The following is a 12,645-nucleotide window of genomic DNA, read 5'->3' as shown; positions in this document are numbered from 1 at the left end:
AAAAAGATAATGTGCCTATGTTTGCATGAATTTCATTGCATGGTCATTGCTCCAATGACCATTTGTGCCTTATTCTGTCCACAACGACTAATACAATTATCTAATGCACGTCCAAGTGCAGACAGATACAGAAAAATGAACTAGAACATACAAATACTGCATAAAATATTGTTCCATATGCCTTTAGATAATATGTGCAATAATAATTGAAGTTTGAGCCTGTTTGTTGTACCAATCTACTAATAATTTATCATGCTCTTATCTTGACCTTTGGATAGATCCAACCATCAAAACACTAGATCCAGACATTGAGAAGCACATGCATACACACATATACAAATATATTATATGTGGAAGTTTCTTTAACTGCCATAGCATTTAATATATAATTATATATTTGTAGGCTGGTGACTTATTTATGCCCTTAACAAATTCAAAACTGGCATTGTAAATGTATGCATTAGTTGTCAAGCAGGTTTGGACTTCAGCACATTTACCATAAATTTCTATATATACACGCAATAAATATGGAAATAACATGGAAATTTGATGAATTAACTGTCAGACCATGAATATTTTAGAGGGGAACATGAATATTTTAGATAAGTACGTTATTTATTCCTTATATGATCTAGTTGTGATTATTAATTCATGGGACCATAAAGGTGTTTTAAATTTGTCAAGGGTATCAATTTGCAGTAAACTTGTTAACATGATGTAGAAGGCAACTATTACATATGTACATACATGTGTGTGCATGAACGCACGAAGTATATTAATTTGTGTTTACATGAATGGGCTATTGGGATATACGCTAAATTGGGGATAATATCTGGTCAGGTCACCATGACGCCCAAATGACTTGTATTTTTTTATTTTTTGTTTTTCACGAAACTAACATTACAAATGTGATCTACATGGTTTGATTAGTGGGAATCAGCTATTGGATAAATCCCATAACGACACTTGGGAATGATTTTATGAGTCAAAAAAATCAATGGCCTATAATCGGTGACTCCAATAAAGGGAGATGCTTGGAATTTAGTGAATCCCACCTCATCCAACTAAGTCTCCCAAACAGAGACTAAAGTGTTAGGAGTCTTTGCCTAACCCCTGCCGGGGTATCTGGATTCCCCAAACTCCACCTCGGATGCAGAAAACCTACAAGAGCACAGAATTGCATTTCCACACCGATCATTGATGTAAACCCATTTTAACTGTTTTTCTTTTTACGCTTGAAATTTGAGAAAGATGGTGTTTGATTATTGTTTGCGCAAGTCATTTTTGCCCCCACATTAATTAACCAGGAGTAGGGGTGTCAACAGATGAAGTTTGGTTCGGACCCAGGTGGAACCAGACCCAAACCTGATTTGAGATGATGGTACCACATCCAGACTCGGGTCTAATCGGAGACATCATAAGAGACACCGTACCCGCATCCTATAAGAATTACATGAACCATACCCAGTAAAATAATATTTTATATCATTTTTACATTGAAAATTGCAGATATTGGTATGAAATTTCACAAACCATACCCTGTTCCATATATTAATCGGACCCTTCAGGTTCGGACCTGGATTCTAATCGGGCCTTCTTATTTATCACCAAACCCTGATCCTCAAAAGGGTTTGGTATGGACCGACCCATTGACACCCCTATCCATGAGGATGAAAATTCAGAGACTTTGGCCGCTTGTTTGTATAATGAGAGATGAGTCTCTGACTTTGATGTGAAATTTGGCTGGCTCAAACAGACCTTCAAATGATTCCAGAAAAAATAAAAAATGAAAAACATAGTACCCCAGCTGGTTCATTCCCACACATTCTTTCCAAGTATCACAACAATTGCCAGATTTGACTAGTATGTACATGTGACCAATGGCTCAAAAAAAAGGCGCAAGTGTGAATGGCAAAACAATGGGGTGAAAAAAAAAATTCTCACATGCAATAGGTGAAGGAAGACCTCAGCTATCTCAGGATGCTTTTTACAAGTCGATCTCATCAGGGAATGAGGCAATGGACCTCACTACTCGCTGAGCTTGCACATCTTGATCATAGGGTGGTCATACTTGATGTATTTGGTCCAGTATGGTCTGTACTTGGTCATTGCAATCTCCAGCCAGGGCTTCATGTTCCCATTATAGTGTACAACAGCAGCATTCTCGATCTCCGACCGATCCACACTGGGGTTGTAGCCCAACCCCAAGACATGCCATGATTTATCCAGTGGCTGTGTCAACCCATAAAATGTTATAAGACCAGGAGGCAGTGTTCCAAGCTTCCACAATGTTCTCTCCTCATTCTGGTTGCAGTAAGCATAAAGGATGGCATCAGAGACAGGCAAAGCAAACTTGAACCTAGAACTCAAGAATAAGAAGGGATAGAAAAAGAAGAGAAACAAAAGAATGCTAACACAGATGGAGCATGAATTGCAGGGTTCTCACCATATTTTGCCATTTGTGATAAATGCCAGTAATGTCTCTCTCCTTCCACTCCTTCAGATCAAAAACATTCATCCCGTATGCCCATCCGCAGGCATTCGGGCTGAAATGTCTGGATATGAGAGGGTTTGAAAAATTCAGGTACTTGTCAAACCGGTGAAAGCTCTGTCCGCATGTTTCCACTGCCCCATTTACTTTGCCTTTCAGATCAACTGACCATAATGGCGTCAAATCTTTCTGGACCACAATATCATCGTCAAGGAACAAGATCTTATCTAGCTTGGGATAAACCTGCGGGAGGTAGAATCTCAGATGGTTCAGCATGGACAGATATTTTGGGTTTCTGTATTTGAGATTGGAAGAACCCGCCGAAAGAGTGGTTGGATGATCCGCCTTGAAGTAGTAGGCTTTCATCGCTGCAGATTCAAGCTGCCTTAGAACAGGACAATATGATGAGTTCAGCCACTTGAACTCATCAACATTTTCAACATGGATTGTGGCACTTCCAGGTGGGTTGAGCAAAAACCACATATTCATGGCCCCAAAGTTCAGCTTGTCAGTTACCAAATGAAAGACATGCTTCTCTGGTTCCTGAAATTTAGTGAATGATAGTCTAGACATGTGAGAGGGACAAGAAAATGTAATGTACGTAAAACAACATGATGTTTATGTTTCAATACCTTTGCATTCATGACTGTTGAGTTGATAACAACAGATGCAGCCAAGACATTATCAGAGAAAAGAGCATAATGGTATAAATTTGGGTCCTCCAGTTTATCCATGTTGGGAAACTTCCTTTTCTCAGGTGGAAGAAGGTAATATGCAATTGTCAAGCGCATGGATAAGCAATGAATTGCATTGGGAATTGTCTTAGCTGCTAATTGGCTTAAAATTATGCTCTGTTTCTTCAAGCTTCTCACCTGCTCATCTGCAGATTGGAGCATTGCTCGTAGTCTTTGGGTTACCAATGCGCAATCATGAAGTATTCTAGCTTTTGACAATGTATCACCCATTAATTTCATCTTCTCCATTGCACTGTGATATAGATTTTACAAAATGAGTTGTTCATGTGATATAAAGGCAAAACACAATACCATCTACCTAGTGCATGTTTAAAGGGTCACAAGGTCACCTGCGATTGAGATCTGCATCAACACTAGTCTCTCCTAAAGCCCGTTGGCTCTCTTTCAGGCGAAGCATTAACTCATCGTATAGATCATTCCTGTTCTTTGTTTTGGCAATGCTTGCGTACACCCTAGCCATGATTATTTGGTCTCTTATAGCCCTTACCGTTGTATCAGAGTTTTCGTTTTCATTCTCCCGCCTCCATATGCTATATTTCCCAAGTACTGCAGAGTCCACAGCTTTAGAACGCTCAATGGCAGCATTTTCAAGCTTAACAGTAGCTTCACTATCTTGCTGTACCAGCTCAGTTGCCCTCTTCTCCCTCCGTCTCTGTCTCAACACCTATAAGAGCACAAATTCATAAGAATAAGATTGCACACACAAATTTACAAAAATACATATAAAAACACATCCAAGATATCAAGAGATTATGACATTTTGTGAGTTTATTTAGCAGACAAAAAAGTAAAACTTTCTTGAAGAGGTAATAAGGGGCCACCCACGTATGCAAAAAGGTTTTCTCAATGAAAAAGAGAACAAAAAATACAACCCCGTTATGAAGTAAGAACCAGGTCTGAAAGTGACATAAACTAATCCAAAACAGCTCAATTCTGGCCTGGTTCCAGCCTGACCTGAACCTACCCAAGAGAGATCAGTTCCTGGCCACATGGTAAAGGTCCAAGAGAGGACACAAAAGCTCTCTCAATAGTAATATCATGCTCTCTTTCAGTATCTGGAAGCATTCTATCCCTCTCTGAAATATATTAAAATATCCATACCATATTTTCATATGTCAATCCACACAATGATGCCGACAAAAGATCTAAAGAGAGTTCATTTCTTGGGTTTTTTTCAAATTATCTCACAGTAAACTGATGATGTTTTTACCTTTTCTCAGACATAGATTTGGTCATAGCAAGTTAGGCACTCACATACATGTATACACAATTAAAAGCTTACAATAAAAACATAGAAGCATAATAAGAACATTACCCTTCGGGCTAATCTTGCAGGGGTATAAGTAGATTGGGGATCACCTGCAGTAAAGAAAGACAGCGTGATCATGGTTACATTTCAGAAATTTCTGTTGAGAAACAACAGAAGAAATGATAGGCCAATGATACCAGGTACAGATTCTTCTCTGATCTCTTTAGTATTAGATGTCACTTGCTCAGTTGCTTTACGACCATCAGTAACTGCATCTTCTTGCTTGACGGATACAATCCCCTTTATTGAGTCAGGTATTTGACTCTGTTCCAAAAACAAATGTTAGCAAAGGTTGGGTCATCCTTACTAAGATGACATACATAGAAAATTTTACCTCATCTGCATGATCTGAATCGCCATATACCCATGAAGAAGACAAACCATTATGTCTCAAAATATTAAGACTCAGAGGACCAGAGTCATCTGTGTTGGCTGTGATGACATCAATAACCTGAAAATATATCTAATTAGATTAGTTTTCTTGTATATCATCAAGATGATCACACAATCAAATATCATTTCCTTGCCTCTTTAGAAAACAGGGGCTTAATGTGCTGCATAGCCAGCTGTTTCCTCCAGTCCAAGGCCTGCACCAATAGAATCAGGCTTAGTAAGCACAGTGTCCAACTTAAAGTAAGTTAATTTACAGCTTACATTCACTATCCGGCACAGTGTTGTGAAAGGCGTTGAGGCATAGCGAGGCGCTCCACCAAAAACCGAGGCGAGGCGGAAAGCGTACACCTCAAATTTTTTTTTGAAAACTTTAAAAGAATTATAAAAAAAAATCTAAAAATACAAATAAATAAAGAAATGCTTTATTGATGAAATAACAACCAATAAGAAATACAAAATCTCAAATAAGTACTAAAAATATAAGATTAACATATAAAAGTAACTAAAAACTGATTACATAACTGGAAAATATATGAGATTAACCAACAAAAGTTAAAATATACTAAGAAACTGATTACATAACTGAAATAACTGGAAAATATATGAGATTGACCTACAAAAGTTAAAATATATGAGATTATTCTAAAAAATATGAGATTAATATATAAAAGTAAGTTACTTTTATATGTTACTTTAAGTAACATATAAAAACTGATTACATAACTGGAAAATATATGAGATTAACCAACAAAAGTTAAAATATACTAAGAAACTGATTACATAACTGAAATAACTAGAAAATATATGAGATTAACCTACAAAAATCTTGTTGATTATGTCTTAGAAATCTAAAAAAAAAAAAAAAATTGGTGCCTCACGCCTCAAGCTTGCGCCTTGGGGCACAGAGGGCCGCGCCTCAAGGCAAGATGCGTTTTTTATAACACTGATCCGGCATATCTGTTCAAAGTTGAAACATATATGCATAATGCAACCTACCTGTCCATTAGGGTCAGCAAGGAAATCTATCTGACCTGAGAAATGAAAGGGCACCAACACCTGATTGGTTAGTATGGATAAAAACTTAATTTCAAACAGATTAGTAGAGGATAAACAGATATTAGCCTCTATACACACAGACTGATCACTAATGAAGTCTCGGAACAAAGAACTGTTTTCTTTTTTACTTTTTGCAAGTACCCAAACATTTCACTCCATAAAGATGTAAAAAAACAAAGTCATACACCAAGTTTCCAAGAGAGAGATTGTTATGACAACACATAAAAGACAAACATCAGATTCTCAAACCCTGAATAAGGTTCAGATTAAAAGTTGTGCGACAGAATATGCTCATAACAGCTGGCAAAGAAGCGAAATCACAATGTGTTAGCAAATTTTGTTTGCATAGAAGGAGTTAGACGTTTAGAAAATGGCATGGAAATCACAGTTCCCAAGAAACACACTAAAAAGTGAGGATGTATACGATTGGGAGTTTGGGATACTTGCTGGGAGAACATGTGTCTTGTTACTACTGGAAACATAGTAAAAAACATGATGCTAGCAAAATTTCACAGAAAATCTGTTGACGCCTTCTCACACAATAAGAACTAGGTTGTATACCAAAAAGCAAAATAATGCATATAACTAGCTGCATCCCACAATAATAAAGAAAAGAAGCAAGATAGTCATAGTAATGTCCATTGTAGACAACAATCCAACATCAAACACTCAATTCATAGTGTGATATGCTTCCCATGATTCAGCAAGACCTCCATACCAACTTGCATTCCAGGCCTTCAATTGTCATAATTATAGAAATTATGCAGGATCATAACCCATTAGCTCTTCAACTCCATGGATTGAAGAATTCAAATAAGGCATATTTCTTTTTTTTTCTTTTTCCAGACAGAGGGAAGTGACAACATGTACAAATAGTAGAGCAACAGCCTAGGCACTAAACCACTATAATTAAAGATGAAAGTTATCAATGCCAATCAAATATAAAACTGATTCAGGAGATCTTTTCTTTGGCCATAGGTATAGAAACAGAAGATTACATATTGAGATGCATCCTGAAGTGCAAAGACAGAATTGGGTCGTACACATGAGTATATCAAGTATTATGTATGATCCAATGATGCTTCCAGGTCATTTGAATCCATAATAAGTCCAAAGAAAGCATTGAGACAAGATGTATAATTTTTATGTAGGGCACCAAACCATTGTAAGTGGCTGGAAATTCTTAATCTTGCTGACCATCTAATTTAACCCCAAATTCCAATTTTGTGCAGTGACATAAAAAAGTGGATCTGCACGGATGCATTATTGAGACCAATTTAAATCAGTGATCTTTTTCAATCACAAAAACTAGACCAATAATTGTGAGTGATTAATTAAATCAATTCAAGAAAACTGTACCTTAAACTTGCAATATTGACTAAATATTTTTCCCTCAATGAAACCTTCTAACAAGAACAATGCTCCCTAACATGCAGAATGTCTAAACGATCTCTCATATCACCATAAGTAGTGGGATCACAGAACTAGATCCACAGTGCTGTATTGGGAATGATATGCAAACCAAGTTCAACATGACTTTACAAACAATTGCATTGCAGTGCATAACTTCCGCTTCACTAAAAAATACGAGAAAATGTCATGTAGTACATGGAAGAAAAGCTGATTAGAATCTGTTCCAATCTTGTAGCATCTCACACACTTCCTTCTAACCAAAAAAACATTGCAGAGAAAGGAATGCCATTTAATCAATATACAAGTGTTGACTTCAAATTTAAGTTTAAATGCAACCATTCATAATTTTCTGCAAATGTAGCAAAAGCAAAAAACTGAACAAGCGAAAAGATGTGAGCAAGGATGAAGGGCACATATTGCAAGTCTAAACAACAAATTCCTACACAAACACCACGAGTGTCCAAAAACCACCTCACCCCAATCACAACTTTACTTTCAGGTAAATTGATGCAAACGATCTATTTCTTAAGATATCATCTCAGAAACAATCAAATTCTCACTGCTTACAGCTAAAGTAAGTAAGATCAGTGAATCGTACAGAATTAGGCCCTGTTGCCGCGTCATCATTAAACCAAATTTCATCAATACATGCCAGATTTCTAAATTGTATCCAAATAAACAGTAAATCAATCGAAAACAAATCGAAGGAAGGAGACAGAATCGCAACAATGCATGACCAAAAGAGCAATTAAAAAAAAAACACAAAAACAGGAAATTTTCGAGCCCTACCGTTCGACGCCGAGCTTTTCCCTCTGATGACCAGGAAGCAGAGAGGCGCCATGACGGAGACGACGAGAAAAACCGCAAGCGAAACCCGGAAAACCGCGGCCTTGCTCCTTTGGCCGCCGACGCCGGACAATCCCCGTCTCGATGCCATTGCTCAAGCACGCAGCAAGAAGGAAAACATAAAAAGACGGAAAATTTTCTCCCCTAAACAAATGAATCTCCTGAATAAACAAAAACAAAACCCAAAAAAATCCTAAAAATCCCCTCCCGGAGATCCCATAGCAGATCTACAATCGCCAGGATCGCACATTGACTCAAAGCGGCGGAATTTCCTACATCAACGAAGAGGAGATCGATCAGGGTGAAGAATTAGGGCACAGATCCACCGGAAAACGCTCTCACTTCCCATCTCTCTCTCTCTCTCTCTCTCTCTCTAAGAAGGGATTAGCTCCTTTTACTTTCGGTTATCTCTTTGGAGTTCGGAGAATTCGGGAAACCTTCTTAAGTATGCATTTGAGGCAAACGAAAAAAGGGTAATTTGCATATAGGCACCTTACGGATTGTGAATTTACGTTAAGTTTAAAATTACTTATTCACCCTTTACTCTCTCTGTATATACAGGGTATATTTTCTGCTAATGAAGGTACGAAACTAATGAGTAGAAATTACTTTTTAATTTTTTTTTTTTTAGATTAAATGTTAAGGATGTGATCTACATGGTTTGTTTAGCAGAAAACTTGTTTTGAATCATGTAATTTTGACAAGTAATTAGGTTTTTAAAGGTGTCCAAAAATCAATGGCCTACAGTGTACTAAAATTTGATAACTCAAATGATCGCATTTTTACATAAGAAAAGCACGATCAAAGGTTTGATGGTTAGCAAAGGAATCATGATATTGTAGCTCATTAGGTTTGTACCTTCGATAGTAGCCAATATCTACCCATATATATTTCTCTATATGAGTAATGAAAATATGCTAAATGAAATGTGCTAAATGAGTTTTCCAGGTTTTATTCATTTTATGTTTAAATTCTGACCGTTAGGACGTGATTTATGTGCTTGATTTTATAGGGATTAGCTCTTGAAGTGTTGGATTATGAGAGATGGGTGGGTTTTTACAATGTTCAAAAAGTCAATGGTCTAAAATCTTTGTAAATTTTCAAGGCTGCAAATATCAATTTTTTTTATTGAAAACACGTGTGCTAAAGAAACTGCGAAAAACTAAAACAAAACATCTAAAGAGCAGAAAAACCCATTTAACACAGTTTCATATATATATATATATATATATATATATATATATAGTGACGCGTACTTGCTTACTCGTTAGGTGCTCAAACCAAAGTTACTCAAGCTGAGCATCCATTGCACGGCATGATGGACCCTCAATGTCTTTTTTGCACAAAAAAACTTTTGAAGTGCAACTAAAGATCCTAGTTCCGCTAGAAACTTTAGTGGAACTTCAAAAACGTTGCTAAGTGCTGGTAAAAGTGTCCCATAGAGGCATTAGTGGCGCTTCAAAAGCGCCGTAAAGTCTTGTTCACAAAAACCATTTTTGTGCAAAAAAGAGGCTGAGCATCCATCACGCCGTGGGATGGAATATATATATATATATATATGTGTGTGTGTGTGTGTGTGTTTGTGCCGCTCCTGCGCGCAGCATGTGAATATAGAAGTGAGAGATTCTTAGTACATTAGGGTTATCAAGAAAAAGTTTATTACAACCCTTTTCATGTATAAATGACTTGGTAAATCTTTATTTTTTAACTTTTTAACTTTTTAATTTTTTGGTAGATCCAATCTTCTAGATATAATTGCATGATATGTTTTGTGAGGATCAACATTTGGGTCGTTCCCAATGCGTGATTAGATATTGTCTCAATAGTCCAAAAAACAGTAGCCATAAAAACTTTAGAACTGATTGCCTCTCGAAAACATATTTTTTGTTGAGAAAACATGATTTAAAGCGATGTTGTCAATATCGGTATCGCCCCTGAATCAATGGGCCACCGATTCAGCTGTATGGTTGATACCGATACTCAACTGAATCATTTTGTACAGGCTCAAAAATCATAAAAAATTATTATGTATCAATCATAATGTGATGTGTGTTAAAACCATTAAAATAATATTGAAAAAATATTTTTTGGTATTTTTACATTTATTAAAAAAAACTGATTCAGACCTGCAGCATATCAAAAGTTTGTCGATGATAACATTGATTTAAAGGTAATTTCTTCACAAAATCGACCATGTCGAACATGCCCGATACAGGGTCTTCTCAGTTTGATACAAGAAGACTCATTCAAATAGTATATATCGATAATCGATCGTAAGTATTTTATTTTTACTTATCCTATACTTATCTTATAAATATTGTATATTGATAGTTAATGTGTATCAATTCATGTACAGTGCGAGGTTCGAGCCACAAGAAGTAATACGCGAGATTAGGAATTCACTAGTTCAACATCTATCAGGATCGGTCACTCAATGAAAAGAGTACCTGGAGGAGGTGTTGAACAAATTGTGGTCCTCATTTATGATATACAATCGTTTCTCATAGTTAATGTGTTTCATATTTAATTTTTTGTTATAGTCATGTCTACTAACTTTCTAAAAATATTTGTAGGCTTTGAATCGCTTCGCGATTACGATGAAAGAGCAGGATGCGAGGAAGGTGTGGCAGAAGGTGGCTGTCAATCGATTTGCAGACATGCTACATAATATGAAGACTGCAACAAGAAAAGCATCTGGCGGGATAGATGATCCACTACAGTGGAAGGGCCATAAACCTCCTACTATCAGATCAGATGTTTGGGATGCAATGTGTGACAAGTGGGTGGGGCATAAATTTTGAAACCGCTCAGCGAAGGCTGCACAAAACTGAGGAAAAATGATTGATGCTCATCTACACATAAGTGGATCTAGGACTTTTGGGAGCCACCCGAAGGAAATGGTAACTCATCAATCTATATATTGTCAATTTTATAAGTATTGTTGCAAACTTGTTAAATAATTTTTTTATCATTTAACTTCGTAGAAAGCAAAAAAATGAGGCATTGTGCCATATAAGGATGTGTTTATTGAAACACATAAACGTAAGACTACAAGAAAGTTTGTATCATAGAAGGCGAGAACGGCAACAATATTTATTTATTATATTAATAAACATTATAATATACAAGTTATCATAAATATTGTAATTCTCAATTATTAATTCATACTATAATCATTACTTTGTAGGAGTTATATGAGCAATGGATGGTAGAGCGATATTACGATGAATTCACTCAGCATCCTCCTTTTGATCCTGCAACATGGGTGACTGCAACAGGTGAACCCAAAAAGGGTCGTGTGTTCAGGTTTTGGAGTAATATGAACACCTCACCAGTCGTTGCTTCCTCCAATCACGGCTCACAGAGTTCTCCTGTTAGCATCAACTCCAAGCATTCGACTGACCCGCCTAATTCTTGGAATGGTGTACGCCAACTTGTTAAGGACACAATGTGTGACTATTTATATGAAGCAATTTTTGACGTTGTCCGTAATGAGTTGTGTATTTTTTTTTAGAATAGGAGAACTTCGTCTGAAGGTGCTTCTTAGGTATGAAAGTTTCATGTGATGTATTGCATGTCGTTAGATTTCATGTTACTTTGATTGCCTTAATTTAGGTGCATTGCATATAATTTATTTTATTATATTTTGTTTATCAATACTAACCTTTCTTTTCTCTTGTAGGTTGCTGGAGATAATCAACGTAGAGGAGCTGAAGGGGCAGATCGAGACAATGAAGAAAATGACGTACAAAATATTGGCGATGATTAGATTCATGTGTTGAATTTGTTGTACCTTCTTGTTGTTTCAAAAATATAAATATTCACTCATAAATAATTAGAACTTTACAAAAATTATAGTGGGTCGATAAATTGTTTTAGTTGCCTTTTATATGTATTTTTTGTATGTACTTTATTTTTTATACACAGGAAATATAAATTGTATCACAAGATTTTTTTTTCGATATTTATGTTTTAAACAAATTTTTTAAAATTTTTTTCTTGTTTGCGACTGATATTTTTCATTGCTATTTACTACGGGCATTCAATTTAGCGATGGATTAGGAACAAATATTAATCTATCGCAAATGTGAATCGGCCAATGTTTTTGTGATGGATTTTAATTCGTCGTTAAGTTCGTTGCTACAGATTTTAATCCGTCGCAAAACCAAAATCTTCGTATATTAACGGCAGCCTTGCGGCGAATCATGGCACTCACTAATTTATCATAAATTAGTGACAGAATTTACAACAAATAGTTTTCATCGCTAATTAACGAGTATAATTTTGCGATGAAAGTTATCCGTCGCTAAACTGACGTTAATCCATTGCTAAACTGTTTAACGACGGATTGAGGTCGTCGCTAATCCACAGATTTCTCAAAA

At 36.3% G+C, this 12,645-nt stretch overlaps 1 protein-coding gene across 1 annotated transcript; it reads right to left on the bottom strand.

The window, feature by feature from the left end:
* Window positions 1-1,788: 1,788 nt before the first annotated feature.
* On the bottom strand, window positions 1,789-8,679 carry LOC149832962 (polygalacturonate 4-alpha-galacturonosyltransferase-like). The gene is made up of 9 exons (XM_090014807.1): window positions 8,207-8,679; window positions 5,945-5,979; window positions 4,890-5,142; window positions 4,693-4,819; window positions 4,562-4,605; window positions 3,576-3,910; window positions 3,124-3,478; window positions 2,447-3,034; window positions 1,789-2,304 (listed from the first exon to the last, which is right to left on the bottom strand). Exons 6-9 carry the CDS (start codon window positions 3,704-3,706, stop codon window positions 2,029-2,031), a joined length of 1,350 nt encoding a protein of 449 aa, XP_089870933.1. The 5' UTR covers window positions 3,707-3,910; window positions 4,562-4,605; window positions 4,693-4,819; window positions 4,890-5,142; window positions 5,945-5,979; window positions 8,207-8,679; the 3' UTR covers window positions 1,789-2,028.
* Window positions 8,680-12,645: the final 3,966 nt, after the last annotated feature.

Source organism: Nuphar pumila, chromosome 7, assembly GCF_984573655.1.
Source record: "Nuphar pumila chromosome 7, dmNupPumi1.hap1.1, whole genome shotgun sequence".
NCBI classification, from domain to species: Eukaryota; Viridiplantae; Streptophyta; class Magnoliopsida; order Nymphaeales; family Nymphaeaceae; genus Nuphar; species Nuphar pumila.
Note: the sequence above shows the minus strand (reverse complement) of the source record. Positions and strands in the feature narration are given on the sequence as shown.

Coding starts and splice junctions, on each gene's coding strand:
- LOC149832962 (XM_090014807.1), bottom strand. CDS start 3,706: ATGGCTAGGGTGTACGCAAGCATTGCCAAAACAAAGAACAGGAATGAT. Junction 3,479..3,575: donor GATGCAGATCTCAATCGCAG/GTGACCTTGTGA, acceptor TCTATATCACAG/TGCAATGGAGAAGATGAAAT. Junction 2,305..2,446: donor ATCACAAATGGCAAAATATG/GTGAGAACCCTG, acceptor TACTGCAACCAG/AATGAGGAGAGAACATTGTG.